At 39.7% G+C, this 24,385-nt stretch overlaps 1 protein-coding gene across 1 annotated transcript in view; it reads left to right on the forward strand.

The window, feature by feature from the left end:
• Positions 1-24,385, forward strand: part of LOC142098453 (uncharacterized) — a 71,671-nt gene that overhangs the window by 12,559 nt on the left and 34,727 nt on the right. Inside the window, exons 2-6 of the mRNA XM_075181299.1 lie at positions 9,968-10,297; positions 11,196-11,495; positions 19,318-19,602; positions 21,139-21,246; positions 23,125-23,442. Coding sequence (XP_075037400.1) covers positions 9,968-10,297; positions 11,196-11,495; positions 19,318-19,602; positions 21,139-21,246; positions 23,125-23,442 — 1,341 coding nt within the window. The remainder of the gene's footprint in view (positions 1-9,967; positions 10,298-11,195; positions 11,496-19,317; positions 19,603-21,138; positions 21,247-23,124; positions 23,443-24,385) is intronic.

Here is a 24,385-nt window from a genome sequence, read left to right on the forward strand (position 1 = left end):
GTTTAATCACTGCTAGCTAATAGTGGGCTTGTTAGAGTAATGGCAGAAACACACATCAGTGCCAGGAAAGATTAATGGTGCAAGATGGAATTGTCCTTGGGTCCTTCCACCCACCCATATGTTGGATCTTACAAAGGACATGCACACTTTAACAAACCAAGCACTTCAGCGACAAGGGCTGCCACTTTTGTGGCTGAAGTGCTTGGTTTGTTTGGGCTCCCACTAAACCAGCTATCAATGCCCTAAAGGCATGTTAGACTAACAGTGCTGTGAAATGAATTCTACACTGTCAAGATGTTGTTGTCATCATCTTCAGCATCATCCTCACCCTCATCAGTGTGTACATCATCACAGACTATTAATTAATCTCCAATGGAATCCACCATTAGAGAAGTGTCAGTACTTTGGATGTATTTGCTGGTAAAGGACTTCGTCGTGGAAGTTCTTTTCCACATTTTTAGGAAGTAACCTCCTACGTCGATCACTGACAAGGTTCCCGGCTGTGCTGACAACTCTTTATGAGTACACACTGGAGGTTGGGCAGCTTTGGTATTGAAAAGTGAGTTTGTATATGGTTTTCCAAATTGCTTGTTTTTCCTCCCAGTATGGAAAGGGTCTGTCTGATATTTCGATTTCAATGAACTCTTGAAAATAATCCTCCACCATCCTTTGCATGTCAATAGTAGGATCGGATGGAGTTATGGCCGAGGTCACACTTTTTTTGGTAAAATCTTTCAAACCTGACCAGATGTCAAACTGTTGTGGTCTGCCACCTGCGTCATCTCTGCTTCTCTTTCAAAATACAGTGCAATGACTGCTATATTAGGATTTCAGCACTCAGAAAAATCAGCTCTTTTATAAGGGTGTATATGAGACCCCAAACACTTTGTGGTGCAAATTCAGAAAAATACAGTTTAATCTCTGATAGGCCCTCCCTAAACAATACAGTGCTATATTAGAATTTCAGCACTCAGAAAATACAGCTTTTTTTATAAGGGGGTATATGAGACCCCAAACACTTTGTAGTGCATATTCAGAAAAATATTGTGCTATATTAGGAGTTCAGCACTCAGACAATTCAGCTTTTCTAGAAGGGAGTATATGAGACCCCAAACACTTTGTAGTGCAAATTCAGAAAAATATTGTGCTATTAGGATTTCAGCACTCAGAAAATACAGCTTTTTTTAGAAGGGGGTATATGACACCCCAAACACTTTGTAGTGCAAAATCAGAAAAATACACACCCTCCTATTTCTACTCTATCACTTTGCCTGCTCTACTGCGACTTAACCCTTTTCTGTCTCTCTCTCAAATGGCGCTAGATCGCCGTGGAGGCGGGTATTTATTGATTCCAAAATTCGCGAGATCCGACGACGTCACAATGATGTTTTGCCTCGTTTTGGAATCCGAATAGGTGCGAGAGTACCGAGCCGACTCGAATTCCCGAAGTTCGGGTGGGTTCGGTTTCAAGGAAACCGACCCCGCCCATCTCTACTTAATTGTGTACCGATCTGTGCGTAAAATAGCATGCAGGACTGCCAAGAGGAATTCAGGGTCCCGGTACAGCAACTTAATGGGGCCCCCCTTATAATTAAACATGGTAAAAAATGTTGTGCCGCCGGGAGTGCTCGTACAATTGGGGGCGTGTCTGTGCATTATTGGGGGCGTGTCTAGCAGGTGAAAAACAATAGGCCACCTCCCTGCAGAAAAATGCATTGCTTACACATGCAACCTCTGCCCAAATGCTTTGCTCACACATGTCCTCTCTGCCCACATGCTTTAATCATACATGCACCTCTCTGCCCACATGCTTTAATCACACATGCACCTCTCTGCCCACATGCTGTAATCACACATGCCCCCTTTCTGCCCAGCACCTATAGTCACACATGCCCCCTCTCTGCCCAACACCTATAGCCACACATGCCCCCTCTCTGTCCAGCACCTTTAATCACACATGCCTCCTCTTTGCCCAGCACCTATAGTCACACATGCCCCCTCTCTGCCCAGCACCTTTAGTCACACATGCCCCCTCTCCAGCACACCTTCTTCATACCTTCTTCTCCACTGCACAGCACACAGGGTGGGAAGATCTCCAGCAGCCCGCCGACACTGAGTACCATGTGAGTCATGCAGTCACATGACCAGTTCACCTGGCATCTGAAGGTACCTGGGGATTTAGCCACTACCAACCCCCCCCTAAATTCACGGGTGCACACGCGCGCGATACCTGCGAGCAAAAAAGAAAAAAGGTACTTTAAAATGTTTTTTTTAAAAAGATAAGTCTCCAGTGGGGCCCCGAGCCCCCTAGGTAGGTCTGGTTCCGGGTAACCATGTTCCTTCTGGGTAACTGTCGCTGCTAGTGTTCTCCCATGCTGGTACACTTGGGCTGGTACCCCAGACCATTTACTATGGATCAGGGTGCTGTGGATGGATCCCCCATGACCTATCACACTGCCCAGCTGCTGGGTAGCGGCAGAGTGGTGGTAAAGGAGATCTGGGTCCAACCTCAGAAACAGCCGGAGGACGGATTAGATTTAGGGTCTAATCTGTAGATCACAGGAATACAGCAATATTGGAAATGTTTTCAAGCAGTTCTTTGAAGCAAGTGATGTTTATTTGTTTTCACACTGGTTGAAGGTACCAGGTTAATAGGTCAGATGGAACATCAAAATGATACATTTCAGTATACAAGACAGTTCTTTTTATACTGATTTGGACACAGGCTTTACATGCATTGCAAAGCTAACAATATTTACACTTATCTGTGATATCTTAAACATTCTGCGATATCCTGCATCTTGTTTTTAGACACAGGAAATCTAATAGCAAGGTCTTAATTAAAGCTTCCTGTCTTCAAGTGGATCCTCGCACATCAAAAGGCCTGATTAGCATGAGACATTTCTTCCAACAGTTGCAAAATACACATTCCCAAAGAAAGGTATAAACACCAAATAAGTCATTTCACCACATCACGATACACAAAAGACTTTCTAAACAAAGGCTCATTGTAACAGATATATACATCAGAAATAAAGCATTTCCTTTAGAAAGGTTAAAACAAAAAAAGTGAATCTACCCTGGTCTCAGAAATAACGATTTCCTATATCAAAATATACATAATATCAAAAATAAGTGCATTGGCAATTATATAAATAAGCGCCCTGTGTTATTTCCTTTATATAAATTTATACCAAAAGTTATAGATTGTAAACTTGCGAGCAGGGTTCTCTTACCTCTCTGTCTGTATGTATTACCCAGTTTTCTTTTATTAATGTTTGCTCCCAATTGTAAAGCGCTACGGAATTTGCTGGCACTATATAAATAAATGTTGATGATGATGATAATGATTTATAAGTGATCCAGTCAGAGAGGGCCTTGTTGCAGATTTTGACAATTACTTTGTCCTTCATAGCAAGTGGTTTTCATCTTGGTGCGCACACTGTGGTGGGAACTGAGTCATACAGCCATATGTGATAGATGACCAGAAGATCTCATATAGTTTCACAGTCAAACATGATTTGGAACACTTTACACTCTTGGGGCGTCTGACTGTATGGAGTGCACATCTGCCACAAGGTGTATCAGTCGCAATTTGATGCTGTCATGCAGTCTGAGCAGTAGCTTAACTGGGCAGTCAACTATATGGAGTTATAGGTATCCACAGGTAAAATTAAGGTCTGATGTACCCAGTGTCTTGATGACCTGACCCCCATAGGCTAGTAGATTGACTGTGTTGTATTGGTCGATTTTTGTTGTGCATCAGTGTGCTAAATTAGTCATTTAAATATCCCATTGCACTGTGTGATTTTTCACTTCTATAGTTTTCTCACCACTAGTAGTGTAAAATCTTACCCTTATCTGAGATGAGTTTGACACTTTTGCAGTATATTTGTTTTGTCAGTTCTTTATTCTGCACAGTTTCTATATGGCTGATTCTTTGTGCTTGTCTTTTAGTGGGTTTACTGTTCTGTATTGTAAGACCCTTGTTATCATGTTAAGTCTTGATCTGCAGCATTTATAAAAATGATTCCATTTACAACATGAGTTGCACTATTTGTTAAATACTGGGCATCTACTGTGTTCTGTGTTGGCCGCTGCAATTTTGACAATGCAACTGTTGTGGTAGCAAATGTTGCACTGAAAGTACTTCCACCTCCCTCCTAAACTCTTTCTCAGACTGGAGCATGCATATGTGGATTGCAATTTGTAATCTAAACTCTTTTTCTCTAAGGACTGCCCCACACATAACACTATCTCTTGTTTGAAATTGCACCAAAATCACATTTCCTTGCCAAAAGATTAAGTGTTGACACATATCATCATCCATTTATATAGCACCACTAATTCCGCAGCGCTGTACAGAGAACTCACTCACATCAGTCCCTGCCCCATTGGGGCTTATAGTCTAAATTCCCTAACATACAGACAGACACATAGACTAGGGTCAATTTGTTAGCAGCAAATTAACCTACCAGTATGTTTTTGGAGTGTGGGAGGAAACCAGAGCACCCAGAGGAACCCACGCAAACACAGGGAAAACTCCTCACAGATAAGGCCATTGTCGAGAATTGAACTCATGACCCCAGTGCTGTAAGGCAGAAGTGCTAATCACTTAGCCACCGTGCTGCCCGCATATGATTGCATGCTCCCATTGAACTTTTGGATGGAAGTGCTGAATATGTGTCTGTCCACGATTACATTCTTTACAGGTAATCATATTTCTTCAAATGTTTTTATCAGCACTTCAGGATCTTCGCTGTCTCCCCCCCTCTTCAAATGCAAAAGTGTCTGATTTATCGACAGCCTCAGCAACGGCTAAGTTCAGTAAACTATATGCCTGTACATTTTAGACTTTTCAGATAGCCCAGCACTGCACTAAACTCTTCATGCCTTTTTAAAGTTGAGCCAGTTACTGTAGTGTGCTCATCAAAAACCAAGGGTTCAATGTGACAGAGACCTTGTGCCATATCTCATATAGAAACATGCAGTAACCAGCAGAACAGTCCTCAGTCTGTGTGCTCAATTCAAGTTCTGCTGTAGTGTGATCTTTCCAGGAGCCGGTCTGTTACTAACTGACAGCATCACACATAGGCCACTTCCACAAAACCTTACGATATTTGGTAAATGCAGACAGTGATCAGCACACATTCTACAGGAGTTGTTTAACAATGTGTTTAAGGTCGGAACTGTAGCCCAGGGCTGGGCAAATTACCATGGTGGCTGAGAAATGCTTCTTGGTAATCGGAGCATGCACCAATTTCACATGAGGTGAAATATTCATTACTCAATCTCAACCTTTAACCATTTAATATTGGTTCCCAGGATAAATTGCTCCCAATGCTCAGCTACTATAACTCTGTGTATTTACAGGAAGTCAGAGCCGTACGTCTACACTCACTGAAACCCGGTCACATGATAACCTTGGTGTGCACGGGAGGTATTTACCTCGAGAACCAATTCTAAATAATCTCTGCCTTCTGCAATGGTGGTGGTGACAGGGACATGTTCTCTGAGAACATCTTGTTGTAATATTTTTCAAGGTTTCAATCTGTTTCTCTTCTCATTCTGAGTACAATATCTGCTAATTTCTTTTAAGGCTATAAAATATTATTTTCTAAAGCTTAGCACATGATAGATATTAAATCAATAATCATACAATTTTACCCTTACACTCCCCTCTTCTGATTAAATAGCTACTTCTACCTATCAGTCATGGTGATAATCAGCAGAAGACAGTTATCACTTTTACACTATATGCTATCTTAAGGACCCCATATAGGTAAAATAACAATTCATTCAGCACGTATCCCCTGGTATCTTTATCACCATAACTCCTCGTTAATGTCGTATCTAGGTGTATAGAGGGGAATATTTTGCTGATATCTATTTAGAATTTTCCTTGTATTACATTAGGTAACAGTTCCGTATAATCATTATAATTAACACAAGAAGAATTAGTAACAATAGAAGAATCAAAATATTCATTGTTTTCTTCATGGAATAAGATCCATTAACAAATATATCCCACTAATGATGCTTCAATTCATTTTTCAATTCCATCCCACAATTGTTTGCCCATTCTGCTCATAGGTTTTTTTAACCGACTTAGTATCTAACCCGGGGTCCACGCCTGCCCTAGGATTCTCATCAATACTATCACAAAAAGGATATAATTTTCATTCTGGTTTCTCGATGGTCACTGTCAATCTCTTGTTGCAGACTGTGCAGTTTTTTTTGGCTTGATTGCTGACCATTGTTCATAATGTTCACTGTTTGTCTCAGGCATAAAGCTTCTCGAACAGCTTGTAATAACAGTCTATTTCCCTCTGCCTCGGGTGTTGTTTCCTTGGTGAGTGCTTTCACCTTAATCACTGACAGTTTGGCAGGCATCTGATAGGCAGTAAACAATTCTCTTATGTGGTTTGCATGTTTTACGGGTCTGCCCGATGACCCCATAAAGTTTCTGCTTTTCCATATTGGGCCATAGTCATAAGCTATACCATAAGCATAGTGTGAGTCTGTGTAAATGTTGATTTTTTTTGTCCTTCAGCGTATAACCTGGCCCAACGTCAATACTTTTAACTCAGCTTCCTGTGCTGACATGTCTTGGGAGTGATTGCCAAATCAATATGTGTGTCTGTGTAGTAACAGCACAACCTATATACGGTGTGCTGTTTATGTAGTAGTGTGAGCCATCTACATATAGATCTATGTCAGCATCAGGGAGTGGTGTATCATTCAGGAAGTGGTGTATAATGTATGTTTGTTAGACCCAAAGCCTCTTATTGCATGAGTTCAATACAATGATGATCAGAAAAAAAAAATGTTTGTGTATTTCTTCAGTTTCTTCTTCAGATGCTTCACTCAGGTCCTCACATCCCCTGTCTGATGATTCATCTTCTTTGTGACTCCCCTTACTCCTCTCTTTTGAATCATCAATGGGGAGCAGGTTTGCTGGATTGAGGACTGTGCATCTGGTAATTGTTACGTGTGAGGCGCTAAGCAAGGCTACTTCATATTTAGTTAGTCTAGCTGCAGACAAATGTTTTGTCCTTGCTTGATTGAGAATTTCTGTGAATGTGGAACTGGAATAACAAGTGCATGGTCCAATACCATATCTGCTACCTGTTCTTTTAGTATTGCTGCTGCAGCTACTGCTTTTATACATGATGGAGAGCCTCTTATAACTGGGTCGAGTTTTGCTGAATAATAGGCCAGTAGCCTTTTTTTCGTTCCATGTTTTTGGTGTGAGGAACCCTTGTGCATGTGCACTGAGTTCATGACAAAATAATGTGAAAGGCTTGTCATAATCTGGCAAAGCCAGTGCTGGCGCTGAAGTTACTTCAGCTTAAAATTGGTTAAACATTTGGTTCTGCTCAGATGAGAGTGTAAATGGCTTGCTATCATCCAGAAGTGCTAATGCAGGAGCACGGATAATAGCTCATAAAGTGTTAAGTCTTTTTTCATTTATGTACAAACATTGAATTCCCAACAATGCATTACCATACCCAAGATACAAAGTGTTTACAGTACATGACGATTACAGTACAGTAAATAAGAGCATTGAATGCGTTTACAACACTGATTGACTCAAAACTATTATGAGGATAAAAACAAAAACCTTTTGTTATCTATCGTAATTTGACTTTGCATTGCATTACTTTCTTTCAACCATCTAAAATAAAATTTGGTTAAAAAAACAAACAAAACAAAGACAAACCCAAACACTATTTCATATGCAACTATGTTAGTCCATTTCTTCTTTTCTCTTTAAAAACATACCTTCTGACCTAATATGGCACACAGAAAAAAACACCTAGTTCATGCATTTGCTATGCGAATAGCCATAAAGTCTAATATCTCTTTCCAAAACACAGTAAACATTACTCAGCAGAGTCTACGTTATTTAAATCCTTCTTTAGTTTCTACTTATGTTTGTTGTGGCTGTGGACCAAAACATATTGCAAACATCTATTCATTGGAAGTTGGATAAATTCAATCTGGATTGCCTAAAGGGTCTTTCCTTGTAGCTGGAGACCTTCTGTGAAGAGAAAAAACTTTTGCATAGAGATTAACATTCATTAGAGATTACAGTAACTGTAAATAATTCACATTTCCCAATCCGTGTGTGCTGCATGTAACATGCTTGCCATTATCAGTAAACATTTTTGTGCAGTGAATAACTTGTTTACGTGTTTCTCTGTGTAGCTTTACTGTGACGCTATGCGTTTCATGTTATGAAAACATGATTTACAAAAAGGGGCAGCCCCCAATATCACAAAAAGGCAATGTCAAAGTGACGTGACCTGGGCGAGTGTTCAAAGCCACTCCTTTCTCATCATCACCTAGCACAGCCCCCTTGAATGACTCTGATAAGCTTTCTGGGTTTACAAACATTCAATATCAAACAGCCCATTCTAAAGGTTCCAGGCATTCAGCCATTTTAAAACCAACACTGCTTCTCTCTCATAAATCAGAGTATTCTCGTTAGACATATCGTATTGTGTCACTCAACATTTTCTCGACAAAATCTTCCATCACCAAATATTCACACATTTTCAGATTCTGTGATCTCCATGTTGAAAGTGCAACTATTTTCACTTAAACAAGTCTCGCTCATAGATGGCATTTTCTCATAACATTTCTTTATGGGCATAACAAACCCCCCTGATTTCTGAGAACATTCATCAGCGCCATTTTCACACAGATTAAAATTGATTTTGTGGTCAGTAAGTGATAATGTGAGACCAATCAGGGACTAAATTTTTCACTAATAACTCTTTAAATGGCAGCCTAATGTGCATTATTACTCTTTCATTACTTACAAAACCATAATGTGCATTTGTAGTTGTAACACCCTCTAAACTGGGTCCTTTGCACCCTGATTATTTTCTTAAGATAATGCAGAAGGTACATTTTTTTAAATACACCTCTCTTATTATCTTCTAATTCAAATTGTCTACACCCATCATAATCCACTGTATCCATACATTCACAATTTCATTATTCTTTCCTCTGAATGAACATTGGCTTCATGAGATACCCTCTAATCACCTCAACTGACTTTCCTAGACATACAAATAAATAATGAACAGAGTAAGAAGGTAGAAATCTACACTTGTTCTTACTCACTGTATGGAATTTAGTTCAGCAGTTCTCTGGACATCAGTGGAGTCTGGCGTCAGGTGTGGAGATATTGGGGAATCCCGGACACGAGCCCCCAGAAATGTTGTTGTATCGGGGTTTACCGATACTTCTATCAATCACCTTCAATGTCAGTCAGATCTTCAGTGATTTGTAGTCAACTGGTGAGCAGAACTTACCCAACACATGTATAATTTAATGCTGAGTAATTCTGATTCCGTTCCAACCAGAACTTACTTCAGGGTCTTTATTTATACAGTAGAATATTAGAGGTATAGAAGCTTAGAGGTATAGAAGCTTAGCAACCAATTATAAGACAGTTTTACCCTTACAAGTGTGTGGGAGCACAGTATGGTGAAATAATGTGTGGTACACAGACTGGTATGTGCACAGGTTTGTACAATAATCTGTGTGCACATGGCTGTTTTATTGTGTCTGGGCCCAAGATGGTCTATTGTATGTGTTGAACGGTGTGGTACAGTATAATGTATTTGGCACAGGTTGGTATAATAGTGTGGGCACATGGCTCGTAAATTAGATGTGTGGTGCAATATGTATAGACATATGGATTGCTAAATGTGTTAAGACACATGGCAGGTATGCCATGTACGGGCACAGGTTGGTAGTTTATGCCAGACCATGCATTCTCAGCAGAGGTCTCCAGTCTCTTCTTTTGAGAGAGGAGCAGGGGGCTTGGTGGGCTAGTGTGGAATTGCGGGTCCCCTGCCTAAATTTTGCTCTAGGGCTCAGTGATGCATGTTCCATCTCTGATTTCAAGCATAGTAATATAATTTATCTTTTTATCTGTTACAATCTGCAGGTGCAGCTCTGGAGCTGAATGTTCCGCCAACTCAAAAAGCCATGATGGGGGCAGATGTGCAGATTCCCTGCTCCTTCACAGTGAATAAGCCTCCTGTCGACCGCACACATCTCAGTATAGTCTGGCACTTTCAAGGAAAGGAAATTTTAAGTGTTGGAGATAAAGGAGTTATTAAAACAGATCCTCGGGTGTCTTACATAGACAGAGCAACAGTTGGAATCGCTGATCTGTCTATATTTAACATTACTCTGTCTGATGGAGGGATGTACACCTGTTCTGTACTCTACAGCCCCGAGAGGAAGGAGAAGGAGGTCAGACTTGATATTCAAGGTAAAAAATGTAATATATTTATTTAACACAGATCGTAATTGAGTGTATAGTAATGCAAGTCAATTTGTGACAACTATCAAACCTGCTGGAAAGGTGGCATCCTAGGACAGTTTCACGTAGCAATGGGTGTGACTGAATTGTCCAAACATACAAATTAGAAGGGGTGTCCACATACTTTTGGCCATGTAGCCAAAGATCCAAGACTGGCCTTACGTGCTCTATTAAAGTGATCATTTAAAGTAAGGCACTTTGGTTATCTTACTAGTAGATATACATACATGTGCTCATAATACTAATAATACTCATAATACTTAGTGCTCATAATATCATATCAACAAGAGAAACAATGAAAACAAATCTGACTTATGATATTAATACAAAGCTGCAAAAAAGCAGGCTGAAATATCACATTTAGTAAGAGTTGCTAGAGAGTATTTACAAGCCAACAAATTTTCTAAAGATAGAAAAATCCTTAACACCTTTCCCACATCAAAGGAGACCACAAATAATCTTTCAAATAGCAGAAAACGCAGATGGATGTCATTGTTTAATTATTTAAAAATTTTCTCCCTAAAATGTAAAAATGACCCATGAATTGCCTATATAGTAAAATTATATTACCCACCTCCTGCTGACCCCACCATATTAATACAGGCACTACAGTCTATGGTCTGTGCACTCAGACTACACTCTGTTCTCCGGCCCTTCCATACATGAATATAGTATGGTCCTTGGAGAAAAGTGTAAGATCCTAAAAAAATTGTACTCACTGTACCAAGCTGCTAATTTTTTTCTACTTTAACTGTTTAACACCTATACATAGTGCTCAGTATTTGTAATGAGATTTGCAATAACTTATCTAATGAACAAATACATTTCTTATTTCCATCTGTTTCAGCTCCTCCACACATCCAAATAACAAGTAAAACAGTTCTTAATAATAAGGAGAGTATTCTGCGTAGCTCCATCAATGGATTCTACCCAGAGGACATTGACATTAAATGGTTCAAGGATGGAGAGATACTGGATAGGATCACAGTGGACACACTTCTGAGACACCCGGATGGGACATTCAGTGTGAACAGCTCAGTAATAATAACACCCACTGAGGAGGATAGAGAGCGGATCTTCTCATGTAGAGTCCAACATCAATCTCTAAATGGACCTCTCCAGGAAGACTTCCAGCTGGTGTATGGAGGTAACCAACCAAAGCTTTATTAGGAGCCTGTTTATAGAGCATTGAAGTAGTCTGGTTGGAGCTTTTTATTCTATTTGCTGTTTAATGCACTCAAGCTCCCTACCTCGTCCAATGTGAATGGAAATAATTATGATTGCTCCATTTAACAGTTCTATCCTTATAGGCTTCAATGACAGTATTCATTACATTGTGAGTAAAGGCTACATTGACTTCAATTATAATACTTTCTCCATAGAAAGTAATAGCTCTTTTGACTTCAATGGGAGTAGCTTCCCCATCGAAAGTAATGAGTTGAGGCAAATCTGAGCAGAAAAAAAATCTTTCTGGAAATAAAAGTGGTTGATCAGGCAGCATTGACCGCACATAGTTTGTTTAGAGCAAAGTATACTTGAAGAATTGCCATTGGTACGTTTTTCAGTTAAAAACATCATCAGTAAGTCTGGTCAATGCTTGCCAAATAAAGCAAACACCACTTTGACTTTTAAATGGGCCCCTCAGTATTTAACCCAATAAAAGCACAAATACTCATACAGTACTAATTTAGAGAAAGCCGCAGTTTTAAAAAATTATTAGAAATGAACATTCCCCAAATCTCTTGTTCCATCTTTATTTTACAGCTAAATCCATTGACTTCTTTAACTTCTGTCCTGAAGTAATCTGAGATTAATCCAGTTGGGGGAGGGATAAAAAAACTCTGTGAAATGAGGTGAAATTAATGAGATTTGACTTGTCTTCAAATAGCCAAATAGAGCTGTTTGCCTCTGATTTTCTGGGGCGTGATAAAACTAATGATTGGCTACTCGCATTTAGACTCTTCATGGACTATTAATGAACTTAACTGTATCAGTGACGTTCATTGAAAAAATCCATCATAGTAGTTAACTCATACTCCACGTGGAGTTAACACGCATGTTCTTCTAGAGAATTCATCCTATGTCAGGGCGATCCCATGCTGGGGGATTCCCTGTTACAGTGCGACCAATCCAGCCTATCATAGCCTAATGCTGGTTGTGGATATTGCTGAGGGATTCTAAGCTATTTGTCCCCCTGTTTTTGCAAAAATGTATTTAAACTTTTTTCTATTTCTTATACTTTGTGGGACACTGCTACCATTGGGGTATAGAGGGCTCATGCTAAAGTAGTAGGCACTTAGAACTCTGTTCAATAATTCAAACCAACAGGCGCTCCTCCCCTTCTTTACCCCTCAACCACTGGACACTTAGTGTTCTTTTTTAAGCGCCCATGGACATTGTCAATGATTCGACCATTGCTAAATCTAAAGGACATTACTCACTTCTAAATCTACCAGATATCTCTGCTGCATTTTATAGGCTTATATTTCCGCAGAAAGACCATCTCCTGAAAACTTCACAGCCCATTATACCAGATTGGTGAGCACTTCCTTGGCAGCGCCTCATGTAGCCTTGATCTAGCAGTTGTGTCAGACAGCAACCTGATCCTCTGTCCATACTTTTACAATATTCTACAGTTTCAATATGTTTGTGTCCAAAGAAGCTAATTATTGGATGAAAAGTTTTGTACACAGCTTTGTCTGAGCGTACCCTCCCCTAGGGGCATATTTGGAACATCCATAATGGTAGGGTGTTCTCCATAGAGGGATAAAGAGAAAAGAGCATTATTATACTTAAGTTAATTCATAACATAGTAATATACTAACATAGTTGATGAGGCTGAAAAAAGACACCAGTCCATCAAGTTCAACCTATTTTGGATCCCCTGCGATCCTGCACTTATATTTGAAATTGATCCAGAGTAAGCAACCACCAATCTGTTTCAATTGTGAAAATCCCTGCAGACCCAATATTGCAGTCCTATTTTTACCCTATATCCACTACTATCCTTCATTTTAATTAACAGTCTCATCCCTGGATACACTTTAAAAAATTTGTCTAACCCTTTCTTAAACATATCTATTGAATCTGCCATCACAACCTGCCTTTGCTGGTTGTAAAATTTCCTCTGCTCTAACCTTAGGGGTGACCGGGTGTCCTCTGTATAGTCCTTGGGGTAAAAAGTTCCCATGAAAGTTCTCTGTATTGACCCTTAATGTATTTTTACATAGTAATCATATCTCCTCTTAGACGCCTCTTTTCTAAAGTAAACATGCCTAAACTGGCTAACCTTTCCTCATAACTTAATGACTCCATACCCTTTATCAATTTTGTCGCCCTTCTCTGAACCCTTTCTAGTTCCAAATGATCTTTTTTAGAGTGGTGCCCAGAACTGTACTGAATATTCAAGATGAAGTCTTGCCAACGATTTATACAGTGGCAAAATTACACTGTCTTCCCTTGCATCTATACCCCTTTTTATGCATGCCAATACTTTATTTGCCCTTGCAGCTGCTGCTTCACATTGAGTACTATTGCTAAGTCTACTGTCTACGAGCACTCCCAAATCCTTTTCCATGATAGATTCTCCTAAATTAATTCCATTTAATTTATATTCCATTTGGCCGCCCAATCCTCCAGTTTATTTAAGTCCCTCTGTAGAGAAGCTACATCTTGCTCTGAATTTATTACCTTACAGAGTCAAAAATAGAAACTTTAATATCTAAACCATCACCAAGGTCATTAATAAATATATTAAAAAAGAGTGACCTCAGCACGGAACCTTGAGGTTCTTTTGCAGATGACACTAAACTCATTTAAAACTTTTGACCAATTAGAAAATGTTCCATTTATCACAACTCTCTGTTCCCTATTCTCTAACCAGTTTTTGATCTAAGTAAAAATGTTTTTTTCTAGACCCAGTTCCCTTATTTTGTAAACCAACCTCTTGTGTGGCACTGTATCAAAGGCCTTTGTAAAATCTAAGTAGAGAACATCTACTGTGCTGCCCTGGTCTAAGTTCCCACTAACTTCCTTGTAGAAACTAATTATATTAGTTTGACATGACCTATCCCTCACAAATCCATGCTGATTCCCACTGATAATCTTATTGCGCACCAAGTAATCCTGAATACTATCCCTTAATATATCTTCCAGTAGTTTCCCCACTATTGATGTCAGTCTTACAGGTCTATAATTCCTTGGCTGTGATCTCGTCCCCTTTTTAAACAACGGCACCACATCTGCTATTCGCCAATCCCTTGGTACTGACCCTGATGAGATTGAATCTATGAAAATTAAGAATAGCAGTCTAGCTATTTCTGAGTTTAGCTCCATAAGAACCCTTGGGTGTATGCCATCTGGACCTGGAGCTTTATTTATCCTAATATTCTTCAGTCGCCTTTGGACTTCTTCCTCTGCCAACCAAGTATTAATCAATGGTACGGTTTCATTTCTATTTTTATGTATTATTCCTTCCATTTGTCCTCTCTAGTAAATACTGAAGAAAAGAACGTGTTTAATACCTCTGATTTTTCCTTAGTATCATTTATCAATTCACCCATCTTGCTTCTTAGGGGTCCTATATTATCTTTTTTAATCCTTTTGCCATTTATATACTTAAAAAACTTTTTGGGGTTTGTCTTGCTTTCTTTTGCAACTTGTTTTTCATTTTCTAATTTAGCCAATCTAATTTCCTTTTTGCATGTTTTATTACATTCCTTGTACCTACGGAAGGACTCCTCAGACCCTTCAGACTTATACAATTTAAATGCACGCTTCTTACTTTGCAATTATTCCCTTATATTTTTATTTAGCCACATTGGTGTAGACTTAATTCTTTTACATTTAGTTCCCATAGGAATTAACTTACACATGTATGTTTCCAACAACATTTTCAAGACAGCCCACTTTTCCTTCAATAACTTTGTCCCAGTCTATGCTCTTTATAGACTCCTTTAGCATATTAAAATTTGCCTTTCTAAAGTTTAAAGTCCTAGTTGATCCCTTATACTGTTGCTTCTGGAAACTAATTTAAAATGAGAGCATATTATGATCACTGTTTCCCAAGTGCTCCCTTACTTGAATATTTGATAGTATGTCTACATTATTTGTTATTACTAGGTCCAGTATAGTCCGGTTCCTAGTTGGTTCATCTAGTAATTGGGACATGTAATGGTCTTTTAGCGTGCTCAGAAACCTATTTCCCCTAGCTGTACCGCAGGTCTCAGTACTCCAATCAATGTCCGGATATTTAAAATCCCCCATAATTAAAACTTGACCTAGTTGTGCAGCCTTTTCAATTTGCTTCCTCACTCATACTAATATCTGGCGGTTTATAGCATATTCCTATCAACAACTTCCCTGAACTTTTTCCTCCGCTGGATATTTCCACCCACAATACCTCTATATTATCACCAATATTCTTGTAAATAACTTATTGCATACTTGGTTTTAATTCTGGCATAATATAAAAACATACTTCTCCTCCCCTTTTTTTACCCTATCCCTCCTGAAGAGAGTATAGCCTTCCAAGTTGACTGTCCAGTCATGTGTATCATCCAACCAGGTCTCCGTAATTCATTTAATATCATACAGCTCATTCATTGATACTACTTCTAACTCCCCCATTTTACCTGTCAGGCTTCTTGCATTTGCAAGCATACACTTAAGTCTATTGCCTCCCTTAGGTATTTCATTTTGCTTTAAAATTGGCCTCTCCTTATCGGCTATGCTTCCCTTTCACCCCTCTCCATCCCCTTGACTCCTGTTAAATTCCTCCTTATTACTCTCAATGTCTATCCCATAAATACTTGCTTGCTCCTCTTCCCCAAAGCCTAGTTTAAAATCACCTCCAACCTTCTAACCATCCTCTCCCCTAGCACAGCAGCCCCCTCCTCATTCAGGTGCAATCCATCTCGATAATAAACATGGCAACTGACTGAGAAATTAGCCCAGTGCTCTAAGAATCAAAAACTCTCCTTCCTACACCAATCTTTTAGCATTGCATTAACCTCCCTTATCTCCCGCTGCCTCCCTAGACTACCGCATGGCACAGGTAGAATTTTCGAAAATACTACCTTGGATGTCCTTGCCTTAAGTTTGCGACCTATGTCCCTGAAATCATTCTTTAGGACACCCCTTCTTTCTCTAACTCGGTCATTGGTGCCAACATGCACCAAAACCGCCGGGTCATTTCCAGCCTCTCCCAACAATCTGTCCACCCCATACGCAATATGCCGAGCCCGAGCACCCGGGAGACAACACACTGTTCAACATACACGTACCCGGTAACAGATTGCCCTATCTACCTTCCTAATAATTGAATCCCCTACCACCACAATCTGCCTGGGTCCCTGAGTAGCTTTGGTCCCCTCTGTGCTGGAGAGACCCTTCCCCTGGTTGCTGGAGGAAGCAGTCTCACCCAACTCTACCAATTCTGAACTGCCTTCCATAGTGTCTTCATCCAATCTAGCAAATCTGCTGGGATTGCTTAGCTCAGAACTGCCCTGCCTCTTCCTCCCTCTGATATCCCTAGTAACTGTTACCCAGCTGCCTACCTGTGCATCCTCCTCTGTCTCTGCTCCACCCTGCTCAGCTAACGCATCAACGGTGAGCTGTAAACTCTGCCCCAGGTTGGCAATCTATCTCAATGTTGCAATGGTCTGCTTTAGATCAGTTACCTGGGCTTCCAAAGAGACCAATTGCTCACATTTCTCGCAGAGGTATAAACATTTGAACAATTGCTCCAAGTGTGCATATATATGACAAAATTTGTATTCAGTGAGATCATCAAGTCTGCTACCACTCATCTTATTATGAATAACCTAACTTCTTATAGTCTACAGTGAACTCGAGAGTACTAACCTTTGCTAGCCACTTACCACATTAAACCCCTTCCTGGATTCAACTCCTTACTGGATCTAACTCCACACTTTAAGCAAACAGCACTTGAAATCAAACAGCATTTCTCTGATTCCATTTACACTCTGTGTTAATGTTGAGTGTGTTTTGTTTAGAATGTTTGGTTTAGAATAGTTCTTCTTGTTTGTTTGGTTCCTTATGCTCTTATGGGTCTTTGGTTAGTAAAAGCTGAGCAGTAGGGTATATAAGGGAGGAGCTTTTGTTATAACTGTTCAATAATTCAAATGATTTACCCTCTATACCCCAATGGTAGCAGTGTCCCTCATTTGGAATTAGAGAAATGAATTTAACGTAAGTATAAGTACTATTTAAACAATCTTTACACCAGGGCTTGAGTAGCATCTCCATGAGGAGACCCTTACTGTAAATAAGTTGCACTTGTTCGCCTGTGGTCTGCCCTTCACAGGGAACCACAAGTTCAAGTAGTGCCAGACTCAGAACTGCACATTGTTTTACTGCACATCTACATTAAGGCAAAATGGAATTTTACCCCTGAGAGTCAGGCATACGACCACTTCTTAATGAGACCTCTTGTGTGCAACAGGTTTTGCCCTAGTTTACAGACACTTCAGCCATGCACCAGGTACATAAATGTGCATCATTATTTGAAGGCACAGACAGGCCATTAAAGACAGTACTACAAGACTTTCTACAGTCAATTCTGTTTTGTACAATACCTGTATTTACATAAATACGTCTACATATTTTACTGTATTTTTAATAAATCAGGAGCCACTAAGTGTTGGATCCTTCATCATCCAGGACAGCGCTGCATTTAGTATACATTCCAATGGTCTCCACTTAGGCAGGACATTTGTGATTCTAAGGATTGACCCACCATCCCGGCATTCAGGACTTTTGTCACTAAATGTGTGGAGAATGTCCCACTCACTGCCAATCTCTACAGCAGATCAGCAGTGAACAGATACAATGCATAAGTGTCAAAGGTGTGTATGGGAATGCAGAAGTGTTTTCGGGGAGGGCGTTGGTGCTTCTGAATTGCTAGCTGTACCCAGACATGCCTTCGGGGAGTTGATCAAGCTCCTAGAGGGATGCAAGAGTTCTATATGTTACAGAAAGAAAATGTTTTTTTCTGTGGTAAAATGTGTAGGAAAAGCATTAGCGTTTGTGATAGAGAGTTGTATGGTAATTGGCTTGATAGTGCTCTGTCTGCAGTTTTAACCCCTTAGGCAAGTATTTCTGTGGAGTCTGTCACAAATAGGAAATACAGAGAAATACATCAGAATGGTGCAGATCAGATCTGCCACATGAGACCCATATCTGTAAGTCTTGAATTTTTTATGAAATTGTACTTACCAACAAGCCAGTTGTCTGGTATATATAAGATTGTGTCAACAATTTTCCTAGTGCACTGGCAGCCGGGGATCAGAAGAGGATGCTGGGATCTGTTGTATTTGTTTCCTGGGAACTAGGGGCCTAATTCGTTAAGGATCATAAATGAAGAGGTATCTTATTTCAGTCTCCTGGACAAAACCACGTTACAATGCAAGGGGTGCAAAACTAGTATTCTGTTTTGCACATAAGTTAAATACTGACTGTTTTTTCATGTAGCACACAAATGCTTGATAGCTTATTTGTACACTGACATTTAAAGTTGATATTTGTGTGTTACATGAAAAAACAGTCCGTATTTAACTTATGTGCAAAATAGAACACTAGTTTGCACCCCTTGCAGTATAACATGGTTTTGTCCAGGAGACTGAAATAAGATACCTCTTCATTTAAGATCCTTAATGAATCAGGCCCCAGGTCTCTGCACAAAGTGAGGAGCTAGGAATTTAAGGAGGAAGTACTGTGATGTAATTGGATGTCCAGCAGGGGGCAGTCCCAGCACAATGAAAGAAACATCTGTATCACAGAACTGCTAAGACTGTCTTGGCTATGAAGGGAGGAAATGTTTTGGTCATGAAGGGATTAACTTATTTAACTACAATCTTATGTAGATGTGCAATAGTTTTATCAACCACACTTATATATACAAATATACTCAACAAAGTATTACAATGACTTATGTGTCACATTTGCAGCTGCCCCGTCTGTTTCCATCATTTCCCCAATATTTAAGGTGAATGTGGAGGAGACGTTGGTCTGTCAAGTATCCGGGTTTTACCCAGAATCCATTGCTGTGTATTGGCTCCTGAACGGGATGCTGGTGGAGAATACCAAGACCCGGAATATTACCAGGTCATCAGTGGAGTCGAACTACCAATTCCTGCCAACAGAAGAGAACTGGGGCACGAAGATCTCCTGTGTGGTGGAACATGACTCCCTGATCCATCCTCATGTTGAAACATTGCTGGTAGTATGGAAAGGTGAGCAAACGTATGTTATATCTCTGTATACTGAATAATCCTTATTAATGTAGCTCCTAAAAATATTTAAGATAAACAATGTTCTACATATATTCCAATTAATTTATGAATATTGCATATAGGTAACTGATTCACTTGAAAGAACCATAAGACCCAATGCATCAAGTTTGCTTATACACAGAACAGACCAAAGATCAGTCTGCAAATATTTCATCATCATCACCATTTATTTATATAGCGCCACTGATTCCGCAGCGCTGTACAGAGAACTCACTCACATCAGTCCCTGCCCCATTGGAGCTCACAGTCTAAATTCCCTAACATACACACAGACAGAGAGAGAATAGGGTCAATTTTTTTTTTTATTGCAGCCAATTAACCTACCAGTATGTTTTTGGAGTGTGGGAGGAAACCGGAGCACCCGGAGGAAACCCACGCAAACACAGGCAGAACATACAAACTTCACACAGATAAGGCCATGGTCGGGAATTGAACTTATGACCCTAGTGCTGTGAGGCAGAAGTGCTAACCAATATTTATGTTTAATTATATAAAACATCAGAACCAAACAAAACTCAGAGCCGCAGAAGACATTTTTACCTTTAGTTTCCAATATTTTGAGGTACTATACATGTTTCTTGTCCAATCTTGTCATCTTTAAACCTGAATCTATTTCCTGCTTTAAAGGATCAGTACTGACCACTAGAAAGGTGCCCATCTCAAATGTCGCTTTTATATTTCATTTATATAAAATATCATCCCCTTCCTGCTCCCTCCTAACATTCTACAATATTCTCCTACTTTTCGTTATTTACATACACTTAATATAATACAGAGGGGATTATGGGGGAATTTACATTAAATTACGGATATTTAGCAGTTATTCAAGCTCAGAAAATCTCATTATATATGGGATAACATCCTCTCTGCTGATGATATAGATATTAGATATCACCAAGTAGTCATGTGACCACATAAGAGCACAAGGCTGTAGGCTGAGGACCTTTATACTGGTCAGAGAATATCAGAATTTAAAGGAGTTTATACATATTGGGCCTGATTCATTAAAGAAAGGAAAGCAAAAATAGTGTGCTTTGCACCTTGGATAAACCATGTTACAGTGGGAGGTACATTTAAAATGTGATGGCAGATTTATAGTTGGAGTAGGGCATGTCCTAGATCAACTTTAAATGTCAGTGTACAAATAAAGCTATCATGTATCTATGTGCTACATGAAAAATCAGATAGTATTTCCTTATGTGCTAAATAATAAACTAATTTGCACCCATTGCATTGTAACATGGTTTGTCCAGGAGAAAACGTACTCCTTTTTTACCTTACTTTCCTTAATGACTCATGCCCATTGTGCATGTAATATAATGAAATTTCACAGGACAAGACATAATAAGTGGTATAGGCTGTGTACCTGAGACATTGTACCATCACTAACTATCACCATACTACATACATACATCACCACCTGCACACTGTACAATGAGCAATCTGCATTTCTCATATGTTGTTTGTTTTTTTCAGATCTGACAGCGAGATACAAAGTTCATGTTGTGATTGTTGCTATTGTGCTGGTTTGTGCATTGGGAACTATAATCATTGTGGTACTTCTCATTAGGTACAAGAGGAAATGTAAGTAACTGAAATTTTTGTTTTAATTCCCAATATCAGAGGAAAAAGGGGTATATGTATCGAGGAAAATATGGAGGCAACAGCTGTGTATTTCTACTCTTTCCTCCATATTTTCCTTTGTACCGCACTTTGGTTTGAGGATGTCACGGTTGGCTTACAGGAAATTGATCCCTAGGCTCTGCTGAACATGGCTAGGCCCACCCACGGGCGCGGAATCTAACAGACAGGTGGTTTTCACCAGGAACTCCTGCAAGGAGGTATGGTCTTAGCTGCACCAAGTCTGCAGGTCGCGGTCCCGTTAGTGAGTGTACAGCAGAACGATGTGGGGGAGCCAGGTGAAGTGGATGGAGACGATGGAGTCCACAGATGAGTGGTATAAATACAGGCACAACAATAATATAGGCTGATGGTCAGCAGCCAATGAGTCACTAGGAGAATAGGTGCTCTGTGGTATACAACGAGAGGACAGAGACTGTCACTATGAAGTACTCTGGAGATGGTAATCGAAGTACTGGAGCAGCAATAGTTCAACACGACCAGAGACTGAGAGCAGACTGGAGTAACGGAGGTAACTCGTGGAAACAGCTGATGAGTCACAGATGTAGTAGCGGCTGAGTGGTAGCGATGAGAGTACCGGAGCTGTCACAATGAAGTACACTGGAGATGGTAAGAGAGGTACTGGAATATGGAACAGCGATGGTTTAGCACAGACCACAAACTGAGAGCAGACTGGAACACAGGCAAACCAGAAGGAGAACAGGAACCAGAACGACAGGCTTCAGGAAGTGAGCTTGAAGAACAGGCATCAGACAGGTGAAACCAGGAGGTTTAAATAGTGCTCCAGAAGTGCTTAGACAATGAAAAAGAGGGAGGAGGTCCTGAAGTGCAATAGGCTGCACCTGCACAGATCTGAATATAGCTGAATGAATGAACTGGAGAATGTCTGATGCTGGAACATGGCAGTTTCTAGATGAATGGACTGCAGGTAACGAGACAAGTACTATCTGTGGCACCGGAGCATATCAGAGGAGGAGTTGGGTACATGCATGCAGCTTGTGCTGCTTCCTCCTGTCCTCTCTACAATAAAATCCTTTGTCACCTCTGAGATGATGGAGGGTAGCTCAGCTCTGTAAATCTTACATATGGTGCCTCTCTGCACAAAAAATGTAGCACTGGCTCTCTATGTACATTAGAGCCCTTTGATTCTAATAAACTTAGATGTCTGTTGACAAACAAATGTCTGCACAGGTCAGAGAAGTGAGTCCTGGAAGAATGATTTAGCTCTTTACGCCCCAAGCAGCATGTTCCCTGTAATTACACCTGTATTCCTACGTAAGATTATCTGTATAACATTTATCACAGCAGGTTGGTTAAGCTTCTGATACACATACAAAGTGGGCATGTTAGACTGGTCCATATTGCAGTTTGTGGGATTAAAATGACTGGCAATCCAGATCAACATTTAAATAGAACAGGAGGAAAAGGTTGTCAGCCAATAAAAAGGAGCTAAAAGTGTTTGTGTGTAACATGGCATTGGGGGCGTGGCCTATATTATCCTAATTTCTAATCAGGAATGATCTATGGTATATAATTGTTGCACAGCAATAAATAATATAAATCAGTGATCCTATATTTTTAAGTAAGTCCAGCTGAAATTGATGACCTGCATACAACTTAAAGAAATAAATATAATCAAAATAAGTTCCTGAAGATTTCCTGCAAATATTTAAATACAGGATTAGCTTATTGCACTGTTGTTTTTTTCCATACCACTGATTTGCAATAATAATAAAGTTTGTTATCCGCAGTGATTCCATTGTCGGATGTCTTTGTCTGTATTAAGTGAACTATGGGTAGATTTTTTTTTGTTTGTTACAGGGCTTCCAAAGGCGAGAAATATAGTTTGCTCCACAGACGGCCGTCTCAGTATGAACGTGGATCATTTTTACCCTAAAGATATCTCAGTATGTTGGACAGTGATCCAACCACCTTCAAGTACAAAGCACAAGACCCTGGAATCTACTGTTATCATGGAAGAGAACCAGGATGGGACCTTTAATGTCACCAGCAGCTGTGAGACCCTGAGAGACAAGGTCATTGTAAATGAGCCGTATATAGTCCGAGCTGTGGTTACTCATCAGAAGCTGAAACATCCGATACATAGAGAATGGGATAGTGAGAAAAGTGATATAAAATGTAAGTGTCACTGGGGAAAATTGTTGTATTAACTGTATATCGCCAGATTTGAAGAAGGGTTAGAGGAGTTTCCACCTTTGGATAACTCCGGCTACTTGGGGATGTTACTCACATAACCCTTCATGGTTGTTTTCTGCCTCATGTAAGTGAGGAATAAGTCATTAATGGTTGTGATGCTCGGTGTTATTATACAATTTATCAAGATATATATATATATATATATATATATATATATATATATATTATAAATGTCTAGTGGCGTGTGTTAGTCTGTCTGTGTGTGTGGAAAAAATAAAACCAAGCTGCAGCGCCACCTGCTGGGCGGAGTTATACACTGACCTACTAAATTCTTAGTGTGTGTGTAAAAAAAAATTCAGAAAGGGCTGAAATTTGGTATACTAAGATGTTTTTAATTTGTTAATTTCATTTGTTAATTGTTAAAAGTGTTTATAAAGATTTTTAAAAAAATAATATATATATTTCTTGAAGGAGAAGTGACAGTTGGGAGTGGTTGGTGGTTGCCGGGGGTGACAGTGGGGAGTGGTTGGTGGTTGCCGGGGGTGACAGAGTGAGAGGAGTGTGATACTCAGGACTGCTGAGAGAGATCCCTGTGTCTGGATAGACATCTGGATAGATGTGGCGATGAAAATGAAGGATGAGGTGATGGAGAAGAATGATGAGGTGGTGACATGTGGACAAAACCACGTTAAAAAAGGGCGCTTGCGTCGGGAAGTAACGCTCTTCCCCTGAGGAGGCCTGGGCTATGGCCCAAATGCATGACAAGAACCTTTTTAACACCTTAAGTAGCTTGATTTGACTAGAATGCATGAGTATCATGCACGGGTTAACTTGTGTGTGTGTGTATATATATGTATGTGTATATATATATATATATATATATATATATATATATATATATATATATATATATATATATATATAT

This window comes from Mixophyes fleayi, chromosome 7 (genome assembly GCF_038048845.1).
Source record: "Mixophyes fleayi isolate aMixFle1 chromosome 7, aMixFle1.hap1, whole genome shotgun sequence".
Taxonomy (NCBI): domain Eukaryota; kingdom Metazoa; phylum Chordata; class Amphibia; order Anura; family Limnodynastidae; genus Mixophyes; species Mixophyes fleayi.